The sequence below is a fragment of the Cyanistes caeruleus genome, chromosome 4, assembly GCF_971803275.1.
Source record: "Cyanistes caeruleus chromosome 4, bCyaCae1.hap1.1, whole genome shotgun sequence".
Classification (NCBI taxonomy): domain Eukaryota; kingdom Metazoa; phylum Chordata; class Aves; order Passeriformes; family Paridae; genus Cyanistes; species Cyanistes caeruleus.
This window is the reverse complement of record NC_141704.1, coordinates 76,235,909-76,259,542: the sequence shown is the minus strand read 5'-3', so window position 1 is coordinate 76,259,542 and position 23,634 is coordinate 76,235,909. Positions and strand designations below refer to the sequence as shown.

Here is a 23,634-nt window from a genome sequence, read left to right as displayed (position 1 = left end):
TAGAGTGAGTCTTCGTGTTTTTTGAAATTTGTATTGAAAAACTCTTTGATCAGCGTTACACTCCTCAGCAGGCTGGTTTTAAGCTGATGATTCCTTAGACCTCTGCATATTTTTTTCATGAATGAATGTGCAAATATCAGTAAAAAAGAAATGCAGTAGAAAATAGTTTTTCTTCCTTGCCCTCTTAGAAATGTTGAGTTTTCAGTAACTGGACCAGATGCTGGATAAGTCCAAGTTACAATTAGAAATATAATAGCTATTAATCCTTTGGAACTCTTATTCTTCTATTAGCCCAATTGGCATTGAGTACTTGTCCAAAAAATACTTTATTGCAGCTGGAAGGCTTCGTTATGATCTTCTTATTAGCTATGTAATAGGCTATGGCTATGCAAAATAAAGGCTGTCAGCAAAGGGAAAACTAGGGAGGAGGTGGAGGGAAAATTGAAATTGTTTGGTTTTAATATTATTTTAGCTGTTCTTTTTCTGTAGCTTCATCAGCTCAGAAGATACTCTGAGACTCAACTTGCAGTTATTGTAGCCTAGACATGCTACTTTAAAAATGCATCGTTGAGTTTGTGTGTACCTATGCAGCATAAATGCCACTGGTAGTGCTCCTGGGGATGTGATATGAGGAGGTAAATACTTTTACCCACTTTGTTTTTTTCCCATAATGCTGGGAGTATGAGTGTGGGTTGAAATTAAATGACTGTTACCTGCTGTGGACTGCTGTGGATGGTGCTTAGGAAAGCAAATGGTGTAAATATTGGCATTAGCACAAGGACAAGGCTGACCATATTTTCTAGAGAAAGAATTAAGAAGAAAGAATGAGCCGTTGCCAGTTTTGGATAGATTGTTTTTTTAAAGACACTCTTTTTCCTGGAAAGTTAGTATCATTGCAACATTTTGGTGAAGAGGGAACCAGTGGTCGGTTTGTCAACTTCTGTTGGTCTTCTTGTATTTCAGAAATCCCGAATATAGTGTGAGAAAGGGAAGGCGGTGAAAGGAAGAGAAAAGCTTGATAATTTACTGCAGAATATACTTCACTGTGTTTTGACTGGCAAGATCCTTGTGTTAAAGTTGGGGGTGTCTTGTGCAGGGACAGGAGTTGAACTCAATGATCTTTGTGTGTCCCTTCCAGAATATGAGACTCTATGTGCTTATATTTATGTGCCTTGTAAAGCAAGGACTTAAAATTGGTTATCAGCTTAGGTTTCTATTATACAAGGAGGGTATGCTTTTGAAGTTGAGAAAAGTACCTTGCTGCCTTGCATCTGACAAAGAAGTTCTCATTTGCTTTGGTGCTTTGTCAGATTGCCCTTTTTAAAGAAAAATAATTATATAATTTGGGCACTTTTTTGACTGTTTGGGCTTAAAGACAGTGTTGTGATCAATAGAATAATAATTTTCAAATTTGAACTTTGGGTTTTTGCTTAGATGACTAAACCATTGGATGAGTGTTTCATTGTTTGAATTGTGATGTGTATAACTGGTCTAAGACTCCAGCCATCTTTCCTTCAAACAAGTGAGTAAAAGTGTGCTGAACTGATGAGATATGGTCATTGCAATGTTAGGGAAAAAAACTGCAGGACAGTGCAATTACTTTGTGCCAACTTGTATCTATTAGTGAGTAGGACCAAAAGCACAACACACTTGTTCATCTACAAGTAAAACTAATCAGCAATATTGGAGTAAATCTGTATACTGCTTTTACGGCACTAGTAAGACTTTCTTTTTCTTTTCCTTTAGGTTCCTGATTGTTACAGAACATTTGCTGAAATGTCCAGAGCTGGTAAAAGCCCTCTATGCCAAACTGAGCAATCAAGAAAGGTAACCCCAAAACCAATGTGGCTTTTATTATTTAGCATTCCATATAGAGTATCCTGTTCACATGATTGAAAAACTGTGTGGTTTCATAGTTGGCACAAAATCTCTAAATACATGTTTCTATGTCAGTAATGGTTTTAAATTGGTTGGTTAACATTACAGCTTAGCCACAACTGGCAGTGATTTATGTAGGGTTGCAGAATTCAGGTTGGCGCCATTACTCGGTAAAGAAATACTTCACACACAAAAAAGGAAAGGATTTCATGCCTGGGTCTTGATTTCATAAGAGTGCCACACCCTGCAGAGTTTTACAGCTCGATTAGAAATGTCCTTAGCTCATCATACTTCTGTTGATATATCAAGAAATTAAGAGGAAGCCTTTAAGAAAGATGGAAGTGTGTCTCATACAGGTTAGCAGAACCTACAAAAAACATAGATGAGCAGATGCCTGTGATTACTTAATCTTTAATATTTCTACTGTTGAAAAGCTTCAACAAATCTTCACCTTGAAGAAGCATTGATAGCTATTCGAGTAAGTATGTGCTGAATTGATGGGAAATGGCCACTGTTATAACAGGAAAATGTTCATTGCTTTAATAGAGAATTAAGGAAGATTAAAAAAATATTTTGTTAAGACAATCAAATTTGGGAAACACTGCTAGAATTCTACAGCTCCTCCAACTGTTTGAAGATTTTGTGGTCTCATTTATGTGTTTAATGTGCCTATATTGTTCTACATCCACCCAGGGAAGCTGCAGAAGTTCCTCTCTAGTTTTTGCAGGTGAAAAAGCACTAAATAAAACAGTGCCATTGCGTTTTTTCCTGTGTTTTGTTTCTAGTGTTACCACAGGTGAGGGTTCATTGGAGGTTACTGAAAGGTTATCAGACAAAGAAAGAATATGCAATAGGTTTGAACCATAAATAAAATACATTCTTGTATGAGGATGGTATAGGGTGGGAATGGTAAGGAGGGAGATACTGTTTTCCTCCATAATTCAGGATAACCAAGTGGGAACAAATCTGAGCTGTGTGTTTAATACACCAGGAGGTAGGTGCCGTGTAACTGTTTTAAGTGAATGAACTAGATTGAATTTTCTTCCGGGGAATGTCATGAATGGTAGTTTGCACATCTCTGTAATGCCTTTGAGGATAGCCAGAGCTGTTTATGATGTTCGGTTGTACTAAAAGCAGTAAGTGTAACCAGTTTCTCGAAAGGTCTCAGCATACTACAGATGATCATATCTGATGATCACCCTCACCTCAAAGGCTTTTTGTGTAGACATGACATAGATGATCACAGGTGAGATCACTATTTAGAGCATATCTGCTGAATTTATTATTAATCCCAAGAGTTCTTCTGGTCAACTCCATTAAGTTTTTCAAAGACATAATCACAGTACATTTATGAATTGGGCAGTGCTTTGTTTACTGACAAACATATGGAAGTGCTGTAGAAATAATCTTTTTGCATCCAAGCTATAGATGAATATCCTCCCTGGCATCTTCCTAGGTAGTGTTAGTGTATTTAAGAATGCATTCTTTTGAGAAATATGAAAAGACAAATCCAATTCAGATACAAACATTTTGACTGTCATGAACTGGAGAAAAAAGTAGCCATAAACCCCAAAGCATAGGGAATTCATTGTTTCAAAAAGAGATGAGGAGTCTTCACCACAAGCATTCTCATGTTGGGTGTCCAGTGAAACTGACCAAGTGCTATAAATGTAGAATGGAGAGATGTCCATTGAGTTGTCTGGGGAAGGCAGTTGGAGCTCATGAATATATGGTAGCCCTCAGTTACAGTGCCCTCTGTCATGCACATTAAATACAGGTAGTTTAAATGTGTTTGCTCAAATGAAATTAGCTGTGCCAAGGAAGTTTGAGTATGCCCATTAGTGGTGACTCCCAAAGCTGGCAGTTGCCTGTGATGCCCAGAGTGTATGTGGCTATGTAACCTCAGTTATTTGCACTATTCACAGTATTTGCACTATTCAAAGTATTTCCTGCAGTTGAAATCCAGTGCATTTGTGTCCCAGTGGCCATAGGGCCTGCCTCAAAGCAGTTCTTATACAAGTAGATCAGGAATTTGAATTTTTAATTAAAATAAAATTCCTGACTTCTGGACAACTTTCATTCTCCTAACAAATTTAATGTGTTGCATGTCTGAGTGTGCAAATGACCTGAAATGAATCCTGTGTTAATGTGATCAGGTTTTCAGTGTTAGTCTGACCTGGAGAAATGCATGTTGTGACAATGCTGGTTCTCTGGAAGGGATTATTGTAGAAGGATACAGCCATTGAGCTAAAGGAATATAGATTCTTAATTTTTTTGCCAGATTTGAGATTTTCCTGCACCTGTGTGCAGGTATTTGGCAGAAGTATTTAGAAAAAGCCTGGTTTGCATTCATCCAAGTTAACCTTGAGCATGGACACTGTAAGTTCATGTCTTGCTTGTCTTAATTACATTATAAAATCTTAAAAAATGAGCACATCAGTTGTTGTCCCTTCTAAGAAGGGCTTTTTAACAGCATGAAAAAGTGCAGCTGAATAGCTTCAGGTGTTTTTAAGATGCTCAAGTATTTGCATCTCTAGGTTTGATTTTAGTGTTGTCAGGTGAAGTGTCCCGAGTGAAGGGTGCAGCCACTGATGGAATTTCCTGCCAGGAAATGGGCACTCAAGTCGTGTAAGCAGCACCACTTCTTGCTAATGCTCAGCTAATGCTCAGGGCTAGCATTGTCAGTGCTTGGGATGGTTTTGTTCCTGGCAATGCTCACAGACATAGGGTAGCCAAAGGTAGCACCGAACTACAGCTGCTCACAAATTTGCCAGATTTCATTTAATATGCTCACAAGTATCATTTGAAGATGAAAGAAGTCAAAGTTGTGAGGAAGGGCCTAATTTATCTCATGGAACCATTACTGTCAGGGAAGTGTTTCAGGAAGAAGAAGCCAGTCACAGAAGGAGAATATCCCAAGTGTATAGCGCTTGTTAAGAGGTTATAAAAAACCACATTTGATGCAAATATTGTTTGATGCTAAGAAAATCAATAGAATTTTACACTACTAGTTTTAGGCTTAGTGAGGCAGCATTTTATTGTGTAGTAATGTGCTTCCAGATTTAAATTGCACTTTAGTTCTGTGGTTTGTTTGCAGGCTATAGGAGACAAAAGTTTGTTTTACTGATGACTGCAAATACCTTATAGTGGCTGTTCTAAGTTTATGCCAATTTAGTAGGCTTCAGGAAGAACTGGTTTCTATTTGTCTAGGGGGGAAAAAAACTGCCAGAGATTCACAAAAGGTATTCCTCAGTAGTGCCTAAAGAAAAGGAAGATGACATGGCATGATTATTTCCAAACAGAGGTATAATTGTAAATATAATACACAGAATTAGATTTGAGATATTGAACTGAGTGTTACAAAATTTCAACTGGTACTAGCAGTTGTCATATTTGTTGTATTTAGCTGCAGGCAAACAAATAGGAAGAAACACTGTCATTTGAATGGCTCAACAGTTGTGAGATTATTTAAAAGAAATGGGCAAATTGCATTGTCTGGGAGAACTAATTTGGAAAAATTAGGGTGAGTCTTAAAAGAAAACTGAGAGAAATGATAGAAAAAAGGAATGTGAGGGAACTTGCACCAGAACAAAGCACATCACTCTCAAGAAATTACTGGCTAAATAGCAAGGCTTGCTTGAAATTCAGAGAAAGATGGGCATGTCCTGAATGACTGTGCCTGGAAGAAAACTCAGCAGAACAGTTTGACTTGAATGCCTAAAGAGACCAGAAAACTTCCAAAGAAATGACATTCAGGTGGTGTTTTAACGAAGGACTGAAGTTGTTGAAAAAGGCATCCATTCATATTGCAAGGGGAAGAGTAGTACAAAAAAAATTCCCTATTAGCAACCATTTAATCTATTTAATGGGGTTTATAGAAGTGTGGTGACTTTTCAGCTTGTTTACGAAAGGATTGCTTGTCAGTTTTAAACATTTATTATTTGGATTATTGGTGCAAGAAGCGCTGAATCCTGTCAAGCAGAAGATAGTATTTGTTTTATGTTTGCATGGCCTTGTTTTGGTAGCAGGGGGATTACAGGGGTGGCTCCTGTGAGAAGCTGCTGGAGGCTCCCTCCGTGTCTGGCAGAGCCAGTCCCTGGCAGCTCCAAAGACAGACATGTCACTGGTCAAGGCTGGGACAATTAGAAATGGTGGTAAATGTCTCTGTGATAACATATTTCAGAAAAAAGGAAAAAGAAGTTTTTGTACAGCTGTAATTGCAGTCGGGGAAGAGCAGAGTAAGAATATGTGAGAGGAACAGCTCTGCAGACACCAAGATCAGTGAAGAAGGAGGGGAGGAGGTGTTCCAGGCACTGGAGCTGGGATCCCTCTGCAGCCCGAGGCACAGACCATGCTGTGCCCCTGCAGCCCATGGAGATCCATGGGCATGCAGAGATCCACCTGCAGCCCATGGAGGAGACCCAGACCCATGCCAGAGCAGGGGGATGCCTGAGAGGAGGCTGTGACCCCGTGGGAGCCTGTGGAGAGAGGGGCCTGTGCTGGAGCAGCCTGTCCCTGAAAGACTGTACCCATGGTAGGGTGACCCATGCTGCAGCAGTTTGATGGGGAGTGTTGCCTATGGGATGGACTCACATTGCAGCAGTTTGCAGGGATCTGTTGCCTGTGGGATGGACTCACACTGGAGAAGTTCATGAAGAACTCTATCCCGTGGGAAGGGCCCCACGGTGCAGCAGGGGAGTGACTCCTTTTCGTGAGCAGAGGGAGAAATGGTGGGTGATGAACTGACCATAACCCCCATTCCCTGTCTCCTTGCACCACTGGGGTAGGAGAGAGAGCTGGGGATGAGAGGGGGGTGGGGGAAAGGTGTTTTTAAGGTTTTATTTTATTTCTCATTAGCGTGCTCTGATTTTGTTAGTAATGAATTTAAGTTGTATCTCTAATTTCAAGCTTGTTTTGCTATGACAGTATTTGATGAATGATCTCTTGTGGCCCTTATCTAAACCCACGGGCCGTTAGTGAAGTTTTCTCTCCCCTGTCCAGCTAAAGCAGGGAGGGGAGTGATATAGTGGCTTCGATAGGTGCCTGGCATCTGGCCAGGGTCAACCCACTGGTTGTATTCCAGTACACTGCAGTACTGGAATAATTCCTTTGTTCATCAAGTCAGTGACCAGCCTGTGTTGAAAGCACATGCTTGAAAGACTCTAAATTTGGTGAAAACTGATGTACCAAGTCTTGCCCTGTATTGGGGGCAAATGACAGATCTGTGGGCTTGGGTTTTATATGGGATGCCAAATGGGAAAGCCATTGGTCAGTGCAGGGTGTCGGGGAGCTGGACTCTGGTCATTTGGAGATGGGCAGGGTGCACCAGCTGTAACCTGCAGAACAAACAGACCATGAGCAGAGCCCCTGAGAGAGGCTGCTCCAGCCTCCTCTTTGGAGTCTGCCCTTTGCCAAATGTGCCAGCAGCACAGAAGTGCTGCCATGTTGAAAAAAATTTTGTCCTCCTTCAGATAATAGTTTAATGCAGCTGTATTTATGACATTGAGAACTGAGTTTAGCAAGGACTAAGCAGCTGTTTTGTGATTAATAGAGGTGATTTCTTGGATGTTAATAAAGCAGTGACCAAGCTTTATCCACAGAAAAAGATGTTTCTCTTTCTCTTCTGACAACCTGCGTGGTAAATTTAAAAGAAAAAGCATTTGAACTATTCCACATGTTTAAATGTCAGTCCTTCCATCTGAATTTCAAAGATTTCACTGAAAGAAAAGCCTGAGCTGGCTTTTGAATTCATTCAATTAACAGTGTTCTTTCAGTTTGAGAGAATGAGAGTGAGACTTCACCAGTCTCTGTGTGCTGGACTGGAGTAGGGACCTATAGGAGAGCCTCTGCCATGTCCAAGTCCTCCTTCCACAAAATGCTTCCAATTTGCCCTGACAACATGAAACTGCGTTGGAAATAAAATTACATTAAAGCTGTTAAAAAACACAGCCCAAGTAGATTTCACAGGACTTCATTATGTATCTAGTTATTACTTGCCAGCTTAATACATTGAATATCTCTGACTGGGTACATAAGTGATTAACTTAGATTTACATAGTCCATCTAGTAACAGTTATGAAATGACTGTAAAGAACAGAGTGTGCATATCAATTTTTATTTTCCCTGTTTGGGCTCAGAATTGTTTTGGGGGTGTGGGGAAGAGTTAGTGAAGGATTGTGGGCAAGGCAAGGGCTGTGAAAACCTGTATTTTTCAAACAGAAGCTGTCAAATAGTCTGTGCTTATTTTGCTATTCTTACAAACAGCTTTTAAGAGCTGGTTTGCTGGAAATTTTAGATACAGGGAAAATGCACTCTCAGTGATTTTTTTTTGGGATATAAGAAATTATAAATTGAAATAGACTTGAGAAAAATATTGACAGTCTGGCCAGATTGTATTAATTAAATGATGAATTAAATTAATTCTGTACAGAAAAAAAAGCCCAGGAGACAGAAACTGATTGCCAGTATTCATGAGGCTTGTTGATTTTCAAAACTTCTCTCTGTTACAAGCATGATAATTGTTTTTATCTTTTTTAACTACTGCTTGCTCTACTGATAATTCTGTATGGCTCCGTGAATCTGACTAACAAATTTTTTTTCCTGTCTCCAGAGTTACTTTTTTAGAGCTAATGATGGTGAAATTAAGTGACAAGGACTCAGTTACCAGTGAAGAAATGAATGTGTTTGTGAGACATGCTGACTTCCTTGCAGTCTGCTTCCAAGAGAAATGTGGAGCTGTGCTCAAGTTAACCGCTGCAGCAGATGCAGAAGATGAGGTATGACTGATAACCGTTTAAGTACTGGAATTTAGAACATAGACATGATGATTCCTCATTGCCACTGTTGCACAAGGGGGCATACATAACAGTACCATTTCCAGTTTATGTTGGGAAAGCAGTGGCAAAGTGCACAGTAGAGCCCATAGGACAGCAGCCAACTTTTGCTTTTAATTTGAGGATGGCAAAGGATATGGTACTTTGGAATAAGTCTACCCCATTGTTAAATGTTTCAAAATCTGAGAAATGTTCAAGTTGTTACATATTTGGGTATTTTATTATCTTACTAAGGATCACTTCTATAATTTATTTGAGTTGGGAATTGTTATTAATTCAAATTTAGAAGGGCTTGTAGTGACAGGACAAGGGGGAATGTCTTCACACTGACAGAGAGTAAAGATAGATTAGATGCTAGGAAGAAATTCTTCCCTGTGAGGTTGGTGAGGCCCTGGAACAGGTTGCCCAGAGAAGCTGTGGCTGCCCTGTCCCTGGAAGTGTCCAAGGCAAGATTGGACAGGGCTTGGAGCAACCTGATCTAGTGGAAGGTATCCCTGCCCAAGGCAGGGGGTGGGACAGGATGGGCCTTAAGGTCCCTTCCAACTCAGACCATGACCTGAGATGAGGTCAGAGCATAGTGCTGGTACCACCAAGGTTGTGGGTTTGATCCCCATATGGGCCTTTTACCTGAGAGTTGGACTTTATCCTCTTGGCTGCCTTTCAGCTCAGAATATTTTGTGATTCTGTGATGATCCTGTGATTCAAATATGAACCAAAATAAAAATATTTATTCTGTTCATAGATGGGAAGCAGTAATATACATGTAGTCAGAGTATTTTATTGTTCATATAAAAATTAATGTGCAATAGTTTCACTTCCAAAAACTCTAGAGAAGAAGTATCATAATTTATTATCGAAGTAAAAAAACATTTATCTTAAATGCTTTTATATGAAAATGTTGAAAAGTGTTGTACTTGCTTGGCATTTTTCGTTTAAATAGACACAAGAATTTTAAAAGTAGGTTGAGACATGTTGTGAAAAAATACCGTAAATCACATTATGGGAGGTGGTGGAGATGTGTTTAAAAACCAAAACACAAACCAACAAGCGCACAATCTCTTCTTGTCTGTCCAAGAAACACTGCCTCCCCACTGCCCCAATTGGTTGGTCTAACTTATGTCAGATAACTTAAGTGGCTACTTCTGGAAAAGGTATTAACTTGGCAGTGAGAGGCTGTACATTGAGACAATTCAATCTTTGCTTTTTTTTTCCCCCCCTGCCTTCTTTATTTTTTTGTTTTTTATCCTTTGTGGTTACTTTCCAGCCGCTTTCTGTGGTTTCAGTTCATGGAAACAAACTATTTGTTTGCACCCACCAGAACAAGGTCTCTGTCCAACAAGAAGGTGCTGGGACAGCAGTATTGTGAATATTACTGCATAACTTGCCCCGATTGACACTGACTTCTTATTCTTCTCTCACATAAACAAGATGTATGATAAGTTGAGTGTCACTGTTTGGTGGGAAAATGGGGCTCACTGAATGGACAGAAAATATAAGTCTTGATAGGTGAATAAGTTGAGGACAATATGTGTGCATACATATCTGTGTATACATTTGTTCACAATGTATGCTTACTGTGGGAAAAGAGAAATTCCAGTCTAACTTCATAAAACTGTTTCTTTTCTTGCAAGAAATTATAAAGAATTGCATCAATTTCTCCTCATTATTATAACTATTTTCAGGTTTTGTGTAGCAGTTGTATTTAATTGAAAAAAAATTAGTTGTGCATTTAGAGTCTGTCATTAAAAATGCTTTAGGCAACATCTGTGATACTCAACTTGGCTTTGCCTAGCCTTTTCTGTGGCCCACAAACCGAGTACCTTGCTCAGGCCATGTCTGTAGTAGTAAGCTGCCTTAGACTCCAGAGCTCTGAGGCCCCACTGGAAAACTTTAGGGAACAGTCCTTGGACTGGCCTGACTCCCAGAATGTTGTCTGGGTGTCCCCATCCACTGTTTAATTTGTTATATGTAGACACTTGTTTTCTTAAGGAAAATCAGGTCTTGTAGCTTGCATCTTAAACCCATGAGCAGCTAATCATATGCTTTTGCAATGCTTAAGCCAATGTTTAAAACAACTTTTCCATTTGAAGCCTGAATTGAGCATCAGATTGCCTGTACTAACTTTAAACCATATTTGCAAAATAAAAACCTTCCCTGGACTTAGTTCATCTCTTTATAAGGAACATCTTTTCTGTATCTTGCTCTAAATATGCTTATTTAAAAAGTCATGAATTACTTCCTTATTTACTTTTCAGATTGCATCCATATAGGAATGTCTGTCAGACTTCAAACTGTTTTGGATTTTGAACTTCAGAAGGAAGTATTTTCCTTTACTGCCTTTCTTTTATACAGGTGGAGGGCAAAAAAACCCCTTTTTTTTTGGGTTTGGAAAAATGTGGATTTTTCCAAAATTTTTTCCAAATTCAAAGTCAAGTCAGCAGCAGGGAAGGAACAATTTTTTGAACTTAGCAAGTTACAAATATACATGAAAATTTGGGAGTTCTTCTATGGTTTTTAAATAATCTGTTCCTCCTAAAAATTGTAAAAAGCTGGTTACTGTCTCTGAAATACAACTGTGGTATTATTAATTTGCAAGAGGATAATGTTTGGAGTGTTTAATGTTTAGATGTGTTTAGAGTCTGCCTCTGTGCTGATAAAGCAGTTTATTGAGTAATTTAGGGCAAGACTTGCACTTTCCTGCATCTATATGGGTCAAAAAATGAAATTACTGATTTAGTACCTAGACCCTATAGCAATTTGGTGTTTTCAAGGAGCAGTGAATGAATATAATTGTACTACTTAATTACTGAGTACTATTATTGATGATTTGAATAACATTGTGTTGATTATGTGAATCCAAAATATTATACTGTTAAGTAACCCTTTTTTTTTTCCTGGACCAGAAAAGGCAGGAATAGTTAACTGTGACCAATGTCTGAGCCTTTTCATGGCTACTTGCAGTTTATATTACACACCTGGAGTGGGATCATCTTGCAGACACAGCCTGGCTCTTGAGCAATATGTGGTGTTCCAAATTCTGTCATGTGCTCTTAAGGCAATTTTGTAAGTGCTGGATTATCATTATAAGCAGGAACAACATATTTGGTGAGAAAAAATAGTTCTCTGGCTGAATAAATAATATGCAAATGGAATTGTGTCTCATACCTAACCAAAATGCTGAATCTCTGACTGCAATCCTATTTACACAATAATAATGTAAATTCTCACAGCCAAAGTTCTTTTGACCACAGAACTTTACAGAATTCCTGTGGATAACAAATTGGTGTCTTGCAGGCGGTGTTTGTGTCTTTAAAGTGGAACGCTCTGACTGAATAAATTCAAAGAAAACATTTATACAGAAATAATTTCTCAGCTAGTAATTTTCTGTATTTTTGCTTTTGGAAGTGACTCTGTTTTTGTTAAAATTTTATCCCTTATGGCTCTGTTTTGGTTTCCCCATGATTTTTCAGGCAGATATAACACTAACTGTAGAAAAGAAATTATTGCAATCTAATATGTTATTGTTATTTTAGAAAGTTGCCCTAATTTTATATAAATTTATTCTTGGCAGTTTGGAAGACCTGCACAGAACCTGAGATGCTGAGAGTTCCTTTCCCCTGTTTACATTTCTGGGTTTATGTTTTTACGATAGCCTTTATAGGCCATTTTCAGAAACGCAGTTTTCATTCCAGGAAGCACTGGTGACAATTCGTCTTCTCGACGTTCTTTGTGAAATGACCTCAAACAACAGCCAGCTGGAACATCTGCAGGCATTCCCTGGTTTGCTTGAAACAGCTGTAGGTGAGTCAATATCCACAAGGCTTAACTGTTGATGCTCTGTGAATGAAAACATGTCTTTCACAACTGGTGGTAATTACAATTCTGGCCTCTGAATAAGGTAAATAAATAGGAGAAGTAGTTAATCTGCATTTTCAGATATTTGATCCTGGAAATTTTCTGCTTCTCTGCTTTCTCTGCTGGTCTGTGTTGCCCAACAGAGCCTTGATTCAAGTATCAGCAATGCTCTTTTCCTACAGAAAGGGATGCAATGGACAGCTGCTTCCTATGCTCTTCCACTGGCTGAATGCGTGGAAGAGTTCCATGAAGAAGTAGGAAAAGGGCTTGTCCTCCATGCCTGTTCTCTTTTGTTTCCCAAATTTCTAAAATTTAAGTGCAATTTGAATTTTATTAATTAAATCCTGTGACTTTTAAAGGTCAACTTTAAAGAAGCTAAGAATCAGCAAGGGAAGAAAATTTTCTTTGTACACAAAGAAAATTATGCCAAGGTGTTCCAAAGATGCTCAAGGGAGGGGTGATACATACCATGACCTGTGCTTTTTTACATCTTAGCATTCTGAGATTGAGGTATGCTATCATTTTGTGAGAATATTGTAAAACTTTGTGTATTTTTAAGACAAATAGGTAAAAATTAAAAAATAAAAAAACTGAAACAGTTGCTAGCAATGACTCCTTTTGAAATGTTTGAAGGGTTCTTATTGTAAAAAAGACTAAACAAGCAAAGAAAAATCCAAATAAAGAAAAGATCTCCAGCAACAACAAAAGAAAAACATAAAAAGCAACCAAACCTCTATTTTTGGTGGCAGCTTTGTAGAATTATGGCTTACAATAAGATGACTAACAACAGGATTTATTTTGTGGATGTGTATGTTAAGGAAACTTACAGTTGATCAGAGGGATGGAGCACAGCACTGCTGTGAGGAGAGGCTGAGACAATTAGGATTGTTGAGCCTGGAGAAGAGAAGCTTCAGGGAGACATAATTGTGGCCTTCCAGTACCTGAAGGGAACCTGTGGGAAAGATGGAGGGATGCTATTGACCTGTTGTGACAGAGGAAGGGGAATGGCTTCAAACTGCAAGAGAGTAGGGTTAGATTGTGACGGAGGTGAGGCCCTGGCACAGGTTGCCCAGAGAAGCTGTGGCTGCCCCATCCCTGGAAATGCCCAAGGCCAGGTTGGATGGGGCTTAGAGGAACCTGGGATAGTGGAAGGTGTCCCTGCCCATGGCAGATGAGATAAGGTGATATTTAAAGTCCTTTCTAACCCAAACTGTTCTGTAATTTTGTGTACTTGAAATTTCTCGCCATGCTACAGTGCCAGGAACAGGCCGAAGAAGAGATGAAAAAGGGATTCTGGGGTTAGTATGTATTGCTGTGACATATTCAAGCTACAGGAAGTTTTCTAAAAATCTTGGTTTTAGCAATATATTTATGGTCCCAGAATTCTCAACAGCCTACAAATTCTGAATCTTCAGGTGGAGATGGATGGCAGCAGCCTTCAGCCTTCATGTGAGAACTATCTAAGGGTTTAAAAAGTATGCAAAAATGCCTTCCGACATTGGGCTAGTCTTTTATGGTTGATTATATTAGCCTAAATCACACAATGAGGTAAAATTTCATAGTTCTTTGACATGATGTTGAATATCAGAAATTATGTTACTTAGCGTTGAACTCAACAATTGATAATAAAGCTCTGTGCCATGTGAGACTAATTTTCTCTTGGTAATGTACTAAAATGTTTTCTCTAGATACCCTGAGATTAACTCACCTTGCTGGGAAACAGGCTGTAAATATTTTCACTGCCACCCATGCTGTGACAGGGCAGGAAGAAATTTCACATCCAGCTGTGGGTTTCAAATCTCATCTCATTCGTTTGATTGGAAATCTGTGTTACAAGAATAAGGAAAACCAAGAGAAGGTGAGCTTACACATTTTTCTGACAGAGTTCTGATGTGTAAACAGATGTCTGGCTATAAAGAAGGAAATATACTGTTGGTCTAGAAATTGATTTGTAAATTGTAAAATTGATTGTGTAAAGGAAGCTTTTTTTTTTAGTGAATATGAATTACTATCACATTTCTGCTGACTTTTTGATAACAATGTAATTGCCTGCCTACCTTTTGTTTCAGCCCTGTAGAATGCAAGCCAGTGCCTAATTCCTTTATAGTTTTCACTTTTGCACTTTCTTTGAAAAGTCTCAAGTTGAGTTTCAGTTTCACTTTGAAGGGAAATGGATGTGAATTGTTGTATAGACTTAACTTTAAATCTTTGAATTAGTCTAATGATTTTTCTCCCTTTTTCATGTCACTTCAAAAATGCAGGTCTGCCTTTATCAAATCACTTGAAACCCTTTATCTTATAATTCCTATATAGAAAACCAGTTTTGTTTCCACAGTGGGAATAAAGGGGAAACAGCAGCAAGCTTTAAATATTAACTTGGTTTTTTTGGGGTTTTTTTTGAGTGATAAAAGATACGGCTTTCCTCCAGGATTTATTAGACTATCTTAGTTTCAGCAAGAAAAACACTTCCAAAAGTGTCTTTGTCTGTCAAATTCTAGTATTAAGATCCTCTGGATGGGTAATACAGGCATGATCTTCTTCCCCATTCATATTAAGAGTATCTAATCAAAGTTTTTAATATGTCTGAAAAATATTATTAATGCTGTTAATCATTCTTGCTTAGCTATGTCTCTAACCCATTTTGATGTAATATGTGTTTGTGGAAATAAAGTACATTTTTATGGAATACCTAATGATAGTGGAGGGAAGAGGGTTGCTTAATTTTGAAAGGGTTGATTTACAGCTTATTATCCTTTTTGCTGGGATTCTCAAAGGTCCCTGGAGCAATTAAGCATGCAGACTTAATATTTTCAATGGAAGCTGGGTATTAAATTGCTATAAACTGCCTGAAAATAGTATTGCCTTATGCTGTCTTAAAAATTATTTAAATTCTGGTGTGATATCATGGTACTTTATTTACGTGCCATTGAAACGTCAGTAATGCCAGTTGTATAATATCCTGTCTGCACCTTCAGTTTATTTAATATTTAATTTAAATAATTAATTTTAAATATTAAATCAAATGTGAAATAAATTTAGTTAATTAAAATAAATTTAAATAAATAATAATATTTATTTAAATAAATATGGATATATTTCATATATTTAAAGCAGTTTGTAAGGTTATTTTCATACATAGACACATGCTTGTGAGGATGGGACAAGCACCTGCTGTCATTGCACAGATAAGAACAGTTTTGAGGTAAGAGTTATTTTTTCAAAGTGGTGCAAGGCTCAGACCTAGAACTGAGTTCCCACCTCACTTCAGACATGTACCTCACAATGTAGGTCTGATTTTGTATCCGTTACTGGGTCTACACAGAGTTTGTTGTCTGTATTCAGTCAAAAGCAATGTAAAAAGGGTGGATTGTGGGGTTTATGTAACCAGCCAAGTGACCAGTGTGTGTGAGAGACCTTGGACTTTACCCAGTGGCTGTTGCTCTCCTGTGGGAGAAGGAGAAGGGGTGGGAAAGTGGGAATTGTGGGCTGGGGAAGTGGCTTTCTCTCAGGACAGCCTGGATGGTTGCCTTGCAGGAGAGGGCTGCATGGCAGGAAGAGCCTGGAAACAGGAATTAGGATTAGGAATTAGGAAGAAATTCTTGGCTGTGAGGATGATGAGGCCCTGGCACAGGTTGCCCAGAGAAGTTGTGAATGGTCCATCCCTAAGAGTGTCCAAGGCCAGACTGGGTAGGGCTTGGAGCAACCTGGTCTATTGGCAGATGTCTCTGTCCATGGCAGGGGGCTTGGAAAATCATTGTCATCCCTAAGGTCTATTTGAACCCAGGCAATTCTATGATTTTATTCTATGGATCTGTAATATAACCTTAATGCTTGATGTTGATTTGCCCGAGTTGTTCTAGAAAAAAAAGCAATATCCAAAGATCTGGGGTTTGAGTAGTGACTTGGGCCAAGCTCACTGTGAAACAGTTGGATCACTGCATCCAGGAGCTCTTTTCTGAGCTGAGTGACACCCAGGCTACTTGCCCTCTTGGGTGTGGGTCCTGCAGTGCATGTCTCCAAGTTCAGCGGGGCAGGTCAACTGCACGGGTTGCTGGTTGGAGCTAAAGCTACAAACTGTCTGGAGGGAGATGAGAATCGCTCTGCAAAGGCTGCTTTTCCACCTCTCTGTTCATAATCTTCACCTGCTATAACAACCATAATTGCAGAGGATTAGTGGACTGGTTTGTTGGCAGTGGGGAAAAATCTTGTAATGCTTTGGAACAGAGAGATACCCTGCTAGCACTTCATTGCTTCTTCACTTTCTGTTTAAAATCAGTCTTTGCTTTAAGAATGCATTCTTTAGCTTGTACTCCATTACATTAGGAATGCATTCTTTACATCCTTTCTTCCTCATAGTCTAGTTCCATTGTTGTGATAGGTCCTTACAATTCAAGGGAGTGGGCAGACCTGTAAACAGTTACTAGCAGGGGTCTTGCCAGGCTTGCTCACTTGGTGTTTTGCAAGCCTGGATGGGTTGGTGTTCTTAAGATAAAACATTCCCTTTGGACTGACCCATTTTGGGTCCCTTCATGTCCTGAGTTGCACTAGCTCTTGAAGAGGAGAGAACAACAAATAAAAGTCCTGTACTTGGGATGTCAAGGGGTAAGCTTGTTCTGTGTTGGGCCTGCCAAGAGCCTGCAGTGGGTGTGCAGTTCCATTCTTTTTTCCTTCTGTTTAGGAGGAAGGGCTGTCAAGAGTTACTCTCATACATGAGGGGCAGTCTTCTGTTTTGTGTTATGTCTCCTTCACAAAGATGCATTGTATGTTTGTATTAAATACACTGGAAGGAAGGAGTTGGGTTCTTAGGCTGAGCAAAGGGTGGAGGTTTTGGCTGGTAGGTGATGAATAAAGCTATCAGGTGGAAAAAGTGAAAATTCTTCCATACATTACCTTGTTAGACTTGCCTCCTAAATACCTCACTTTTATCATGGAAACAGACTTGATACTGGCTTTTTTGGGGAAGGCTTTAGATACTTACTTTCCACTCTCACTTTCAGAGCTATGACATGATGGATTAATTTAGCTCATTCTGCTGCTTTAGTACAGAACTGTTTAATAAAGAACAAAACTTACAAAAGAAACCTAGTGAATGAATTCCAGAGGATATAATTCTTTATTGTAGAAATGAAACAAACTCAAAACAGATCATTGTTTCTGTGTTCCTTTACAAGAATCATATACATGGAAGGGGAGATGACTGATCTCTGCCTTATTGTGACACCTAGCACTGCTCTGCACAACCTTATTTCCTGTCCCTAAAGCTGTCAAGGACATTTTAGGTACTATGAATGCTGATGAACTCAATCATCACATGCTAATCTTGGAATCTGTTTCTTTGGTAAAGCTGTTCCGTTGTTAATATAGGCAGAAAAATTAAATATGTAGTTGCCCTTGGTACTGGCACCTGCTTACCTAGGCAGTGTAACTCTAGTCAAATGAACAATTTATGAGGGATAATTTTTTTTCATGTGCCTGTATTTATTTGAGGTGGCATCAGTGCTTTCTCTAATGTTATAATGCCATTTTTTTTCAATGAAGAGATCTCTAGAAAGGAAGTCTTCTGGGAGAAAAGGGAAAAGAAAAAGGCTTCTGTTGTTAAAACTGATCTTAATAAAAGTAGCAAGTAAAACATCTGTATACTATTTAATGTGTTCACATTAACTTAGATTTATATATATATATATATATATATATATATACCTAAGCCAAATTGTTTTGTATGAGATGAGACTGGCATCCTAATTTGAAGACTGTTCTACCTGAAAATATGAACGAGATTTGATTTGTTTGGAATTCAGTTATAAATTCTCTTTTTTTCATGGGGGCAAGGTGTGTAACAAATCTACTTAGCAGAAGGTGCCAACATCCACAGATCAAACTGTGACCACACAGCTCCTCAACTTCATCTTCTTGCTATAGTGAAGAAAAATAGAAAATGGAAAAATATAAAATAGAAAAACTCTTATTAAAGACACATGCTTTGTTTTTGCAGAATCACATAATAGTTTGGGTTTCAAGGGACCTCAAAGACCATCTTGTTGCCCCCCCTGCAATAGGCAGGGACACCTTCCTCTATCCCAGATTGTTCCAAGCCCTGTCCAACCTGGCCTTGGAGACTTCCAGAGATGGGGCAGCCACAGATTCTCTGTGCCAGGGCCTCCACACCCTCACTGGGAAGAATGTCTTCATAATACCTAATGTAAACTTACCCACTTTCAGTTTGAAGCCATTCCTCTCTGACTTTTCAGTACACTACGTAGTTTAGCAAATGGTTCTTTCTCACCTAAGGTTTTCAGAAAAACCCCATGAGCTTATCTCTTCTTCTTCAGGATTAATGTAACTTTTTAAAAATAATTACATTCTGGCATAGGAGGATTTGAAATTACTTGCAGTAAAGATCATCCCATATTTAACTATCTGCTATTGAGAGATGGTAGGGGGAGAACTAAATCTCTTCGATATCATAAGTAGAAACTTTCATCATTCTGATTATTATATTTCCCTAATGTTAAACAGAGGCCTAAAATGGAAGAAGATTGTTGGTTTACAATTGAACAAAAGAGGGAGACTTTTGGGCCTGGATGCTCTGAAGTGTAGCTCCTGCACATGTATCAAAAATTCTGTAGGGTTCCACCGGTTGGGTGGGGCTGTTCTCATGTAGCTCTCTGTATGTTTCAGTGCTTTGCTAGATAGGGACAAAACATGCAAGATGTTGCAGGACTGAGCTCTGTAATTGGTAGGTTTTGTCTGTGAAAGTCAGCAGTGTTTTTCTGCTTATATTTTTATGACAATCCTGAATTTTATAAGTGACAACAGACTCAAATGGCTGATGCTGAAAATGGTGGCAAGCATCAGCCCTTTATTACCCTAAAAGCTTTCATACCTTATCTCTGCAAATTCTCACAGGCAGCACCACACAACTCCTTTTTCACTGGCCAACCCACCCTTATATAACTCACATCCTTATTGGACATAGCTGGGACCTATTAAAGCTAGCTGCTTCCATTCTTTGGTAATTACTACTGCTGCAACTCATCAGGGGCGGGGGTTGCCTGCTACACCACCTCTATTCTCTTACTATCCATTCTTCCACATATTGGAACCAGCACCAAAAAAGAAAAAAAAATCACTATTTTTTTCTAAGTGTTGAGATTTGACCATCACTGCCTATAATGTAGCTCAGTTCACATTTTGGAATAAAATAGCTTCATGGAGGAAATAATGAAGCATGACATGTGAAAGACTTCATTTTGTGGTGAATTTGCTGCAGTGATTTGGTTTTAGTGGCATGCTGTGCTGCATTCAGGGTGAGGAGAGCACCAAGGAGACTTTGTGTGTAAGGGAGTGGAAGAGCCCTTCACAGTGATCAGAAAGCTGGATGTTAAGTACATGCCACTGAATTCTGGTACTAACTTTCCCACCAAAATCAGAGAAACACTGAGCCAGACAGTGGGCTTCAGTTATTGACTCCCTCCCCTGTGACAGCTGTTACCAGGTTCAGTAGAGATTTGATGACATGCAGGCTTCAGCCCAGCTTTGCCTTGTCAAAAAGCAGCTGTCAACTTTCAGTTCTCTCTGCCTGTGTGCCTCTGAACCCACCTGAATTCTCTTACCAGCCCTGAAAATTAGAATCCTAGAATAGAATCTCCTTAGGTAGAAGGGACCCACAAGTATCATCCAGTCCAACTCCTGGCCCTTCACAGGACACCCCAGCAACCCCACCCTGTATTGTCCAAACTCTCCTGGAGCTCTGGAAGCCTTGGAGCTGTGACTGCTGTCCTGGGGAGCCTTTTCAGTCCCTGCCCACCCTCTAGTGGAAAAATACTTTCCTGATATCCAACCTAAACCTCCTCTGACACAGCTCCAGCTGTTAATTGTTTTCTAAAACTGCTGTTGAAGGATGTGAGGCTGTATTAGAGCACCTAGTCTTCAGAGACCAAGCATTTTATTTTATTAGGGTTTTTTTTCTATTTCTCCTGTTTTCCTTCATATCGTTCAGAGGAGCCAGAAAGTGTTGTGACAGACATCTGCAGATTTGAATTTCTGCCATTGGGTGATGCTGTTTGTTCTATATTGTAGCCCTGCAGGATTTTGCTTCTTGCTCTTCTGCATGGCAATGCTTGAGCCAAGTTTAGTCATGCCTGTGCCCAAAGGAACCAAAGGACTGGTCTCATTTTTAAAGAGGTGGGGGATGAGATTACACAAGTCTGTGTAGGCAGAGGTGCTGCACATTCAGATCTGATTTGCAGAACTCCATTCAGTTATCTTTTCTGCTCAAAATGTGGGCTCTTCAAAGAGCCTCAATGTTATAAGGGGGTTGCAATAATATAAAAATAAGTGGTGATCACTTCTGCATGCTTTTATCAACTAGTTTAATCTTCCTGTTATCATTAGAAAATTATTGGAAGAACCTACTTAGCTTTTTATGTTAGCAATGGTAGAACAGGTGACGAGAGAAGAACTTGCAGTCTTTAAGGAGATTTTAGAAAAATTATCTTTAGTCCTTGCATTGTTTAAGGACTTCATAAATATTCAGACCTTCTGCCTGTCTTGTGAGAGAGAAAAGACTTAATATTCCTTTTACAGTCTACTGATATTTTTAGCATGCTAATTCACATTAGATGTGCTGTTTTGAAAGCCTTTAACCAAAAAAGCTCAGTATTTCAATCAAGAAGTAACAAAGAATTGCCTCATTCATGAGTATTTAAATGCTTAAAACTGTGAGTTTCCAAGTTTGCCTCATCTTATGGATGGGTAATACTATGGTTGGCTCTCACAATTAAGGGATGTGTATATTAAGAGAATGTTCTCCCCATAGTTCTCTCTCCCTTCCCCCTCGTATTGTTGACACTGGTCCGGGCATTGGAGAAGGCAGGCTTGGCAACACCTGATCTCCAATCAAGTTGTAAGAAAATGATCTCCACCAGTGAATGGCAGAGAAGGAGTTGACTGACAAGACTTTGTGAAGGGCCAAGGGTATAAAAAGCAAAACTTCCATGTTATAGATAAGCACGTGGCTGCTGGTCACAGAGACTCCCAATGCTGTAATTTTTCCTTATTCAGTCCTTTGTTGTATTTTGTTAAGGTTTTTTTAATAAAACTTTAATTTTTTTTAAAAGTGAGCATTGTTTCTCACACCTCATAATTGCAGTCAATGAGATATGTTCAGATTGTTATGGCAGAAGTGGTTTGCTGGAAGTATTTCAAAGGGGCATTGACCAAAGATCTCATAAAGGCACTAGTAAAACAGTTGGGTTTAAGTTCCTTGAACGGACCATGGCCTATATTTAGCTATTGTAGGAGTGGGAGCAAGATGAAAGTATGTCAGGTCATCTCTTTGCTAAAAGTCAGGGCACCAAGAGGATACTGAATTAATCCTCTGATGTTTGTGAAATGCAGAATAAGCTAGATGTACAAAAGCCAAGATGATGGCTTGATTGTATGTATTAAGATTTAGTTAATTAAAGACTGCTAGCAAGATTCCTTCCATCCTTTCCCAAAGCATTTTCAGTGAGTAGCACCACAAGACTGATTACTTCCATCACATATGCTGACATTAAACTCTTCTCTAATGCAAGAGAAACCTGTGCCACCAGTGTGATTTTCCTTCTTGCTCATAAGTGGCAAGAGAGAAAGCACTTACTGATAGTCACTCTATATTCAGGTCCCCATAGGCTTAGCCTGAGGGGGAGACTAAGGGAGCAGACAACAGGTTGGTACACCTGTTTATCCACCTTCCAGGACTGATAGAGGCTCCCATGGACTCTGCTTGGGAAAAGAAAGTGATAATACATAGTATGCCCAAACAATCCTTTTCTACAAGACTGACTCCTTAAATTTCAGATACATCCTCACAGTCTGGAATTGCAAAATTCCCTTTGTTACCAATGATTGAGGATTGAGTGCAAATATCTGTGTGTGTATTGAGTCTGACTGAGGCAAGTTCTCAGCCCTTCCAGCGCTGTGCTTTGCATTAGTATCTGGACAGGTGTTGATAACAGACCAGTGTTTTGGCTACTTCAGCACTGTCCCTCTGACATTCCTTCCCCCACCGATGGGGATGGGAGTGGGCAAGGTCCTGGAGAGGACACAGCCAGGCCAGCTGACCCAAATCAGCCAAAGGGATATTCCATACCATATGATGTCAGCTCAGATACCTAAAGCTAAGGGAGAGAGGAGGAAAGGGGTGCATTTGTGATTCCTCAGTGTTTGCCTCCTGGAGGAATCCTTATGTATGCTGAAGTCCTGCTTCCCAGGAAGTGTCTGGACATTGTTGCTAATGAGTAGAGGTCGACAATTTTTTTTTTTCTTGAGCTTATGTACATGCACAATCTTGCTTCTTTTTCTTTCACTGTAATAAAGCTGCCTTATCTCACCCTGGTGGTTGTTCTCCATCTTACCCTCTCCCATGTCCCACTAGGAAAGAGTGATAGTGGGCACCTGGTACTTGGTCAACCCATTCCAGTGTGCTAGTATCAAATGGGTGAAGTAGGTGTAGGAATCTTGCAGTTGTGATACACAGATAATGAATGGTTTTGATCAAAGTCATTCTTCACAAGATAAAGCGAGATTAAAAGTTCCATATAATAATTATTGCGGAGTCAGTCTGGCTCATTATCACAAACGTCCTCTGAGGTGGAAAAGCAGTAATCTGAGGAGGGACAGAAGAAAGCTCTGTCTGATTTCTTTGCACTTGCTTTTCTGTCAAAATTGTGTTCTTGTCTTATTGTTCTCATTTATGAAATGGAGTATTTCCCTTAATTGATGAATGTGGAAATTGATAATTAATAGAAGTTAGATATTTTGGGGTTTACTTGCTGTATAATTATATATATATATATATATCTGTGTAGGTATGTAATATAAAAATATATACATGAATACAAATATATAATATATACTTGAAAGAGAAGAGTAGCCAGCAGTTGATTACTCTGCTCTGGTGAGACCCCAGCTACAGCATGGCCTTCCAGTGAAGGGAGCTGACAAGAAGAATGGACAGAGGCTGTTTGCCAGGGTCTGGAGTGACAGGACAAGGGAAATGGCTTCACACTAACAGGGGCCAGGG

At 39.3% G+C, this 23,634-nt stretch overlaps 1 protein-coding gene across 2 annotated transcripts in view; it reads left to right on the top strand.

The window, feature by feature from the left end:
* Positions 1 to 23,634, top strand: part of ATXN10 (ataxin 10) — a 96,811-nt gene that overhangs the window by 37,919 nt on the left and 35,258 nt on the right. For both annotated transcript variants that reach the window (XM_086885932.1, XM_023919078.2), the window contains 4 exons: positions 1,747 to 1,827; positions 8,489 to 8,654; positions 12,404 to 12,512; positions 14,255 to 14,424. In XM_086885932.1, coding sequence (XP_086742058.1) covers positions 1,747 to 1,827; positions 8,489 to 8,654; positions 12,404 to 12,512; positions 14,255 to 14,424 — 526 coding nt within the window. The remainder of the gene's footprint in view (positions 1 to 1,746; positions 1,828 to 8,488; positions 8,655 to 12,403; positions 12,513 to 14,254; positions 14,425 to 23,634) is intronic.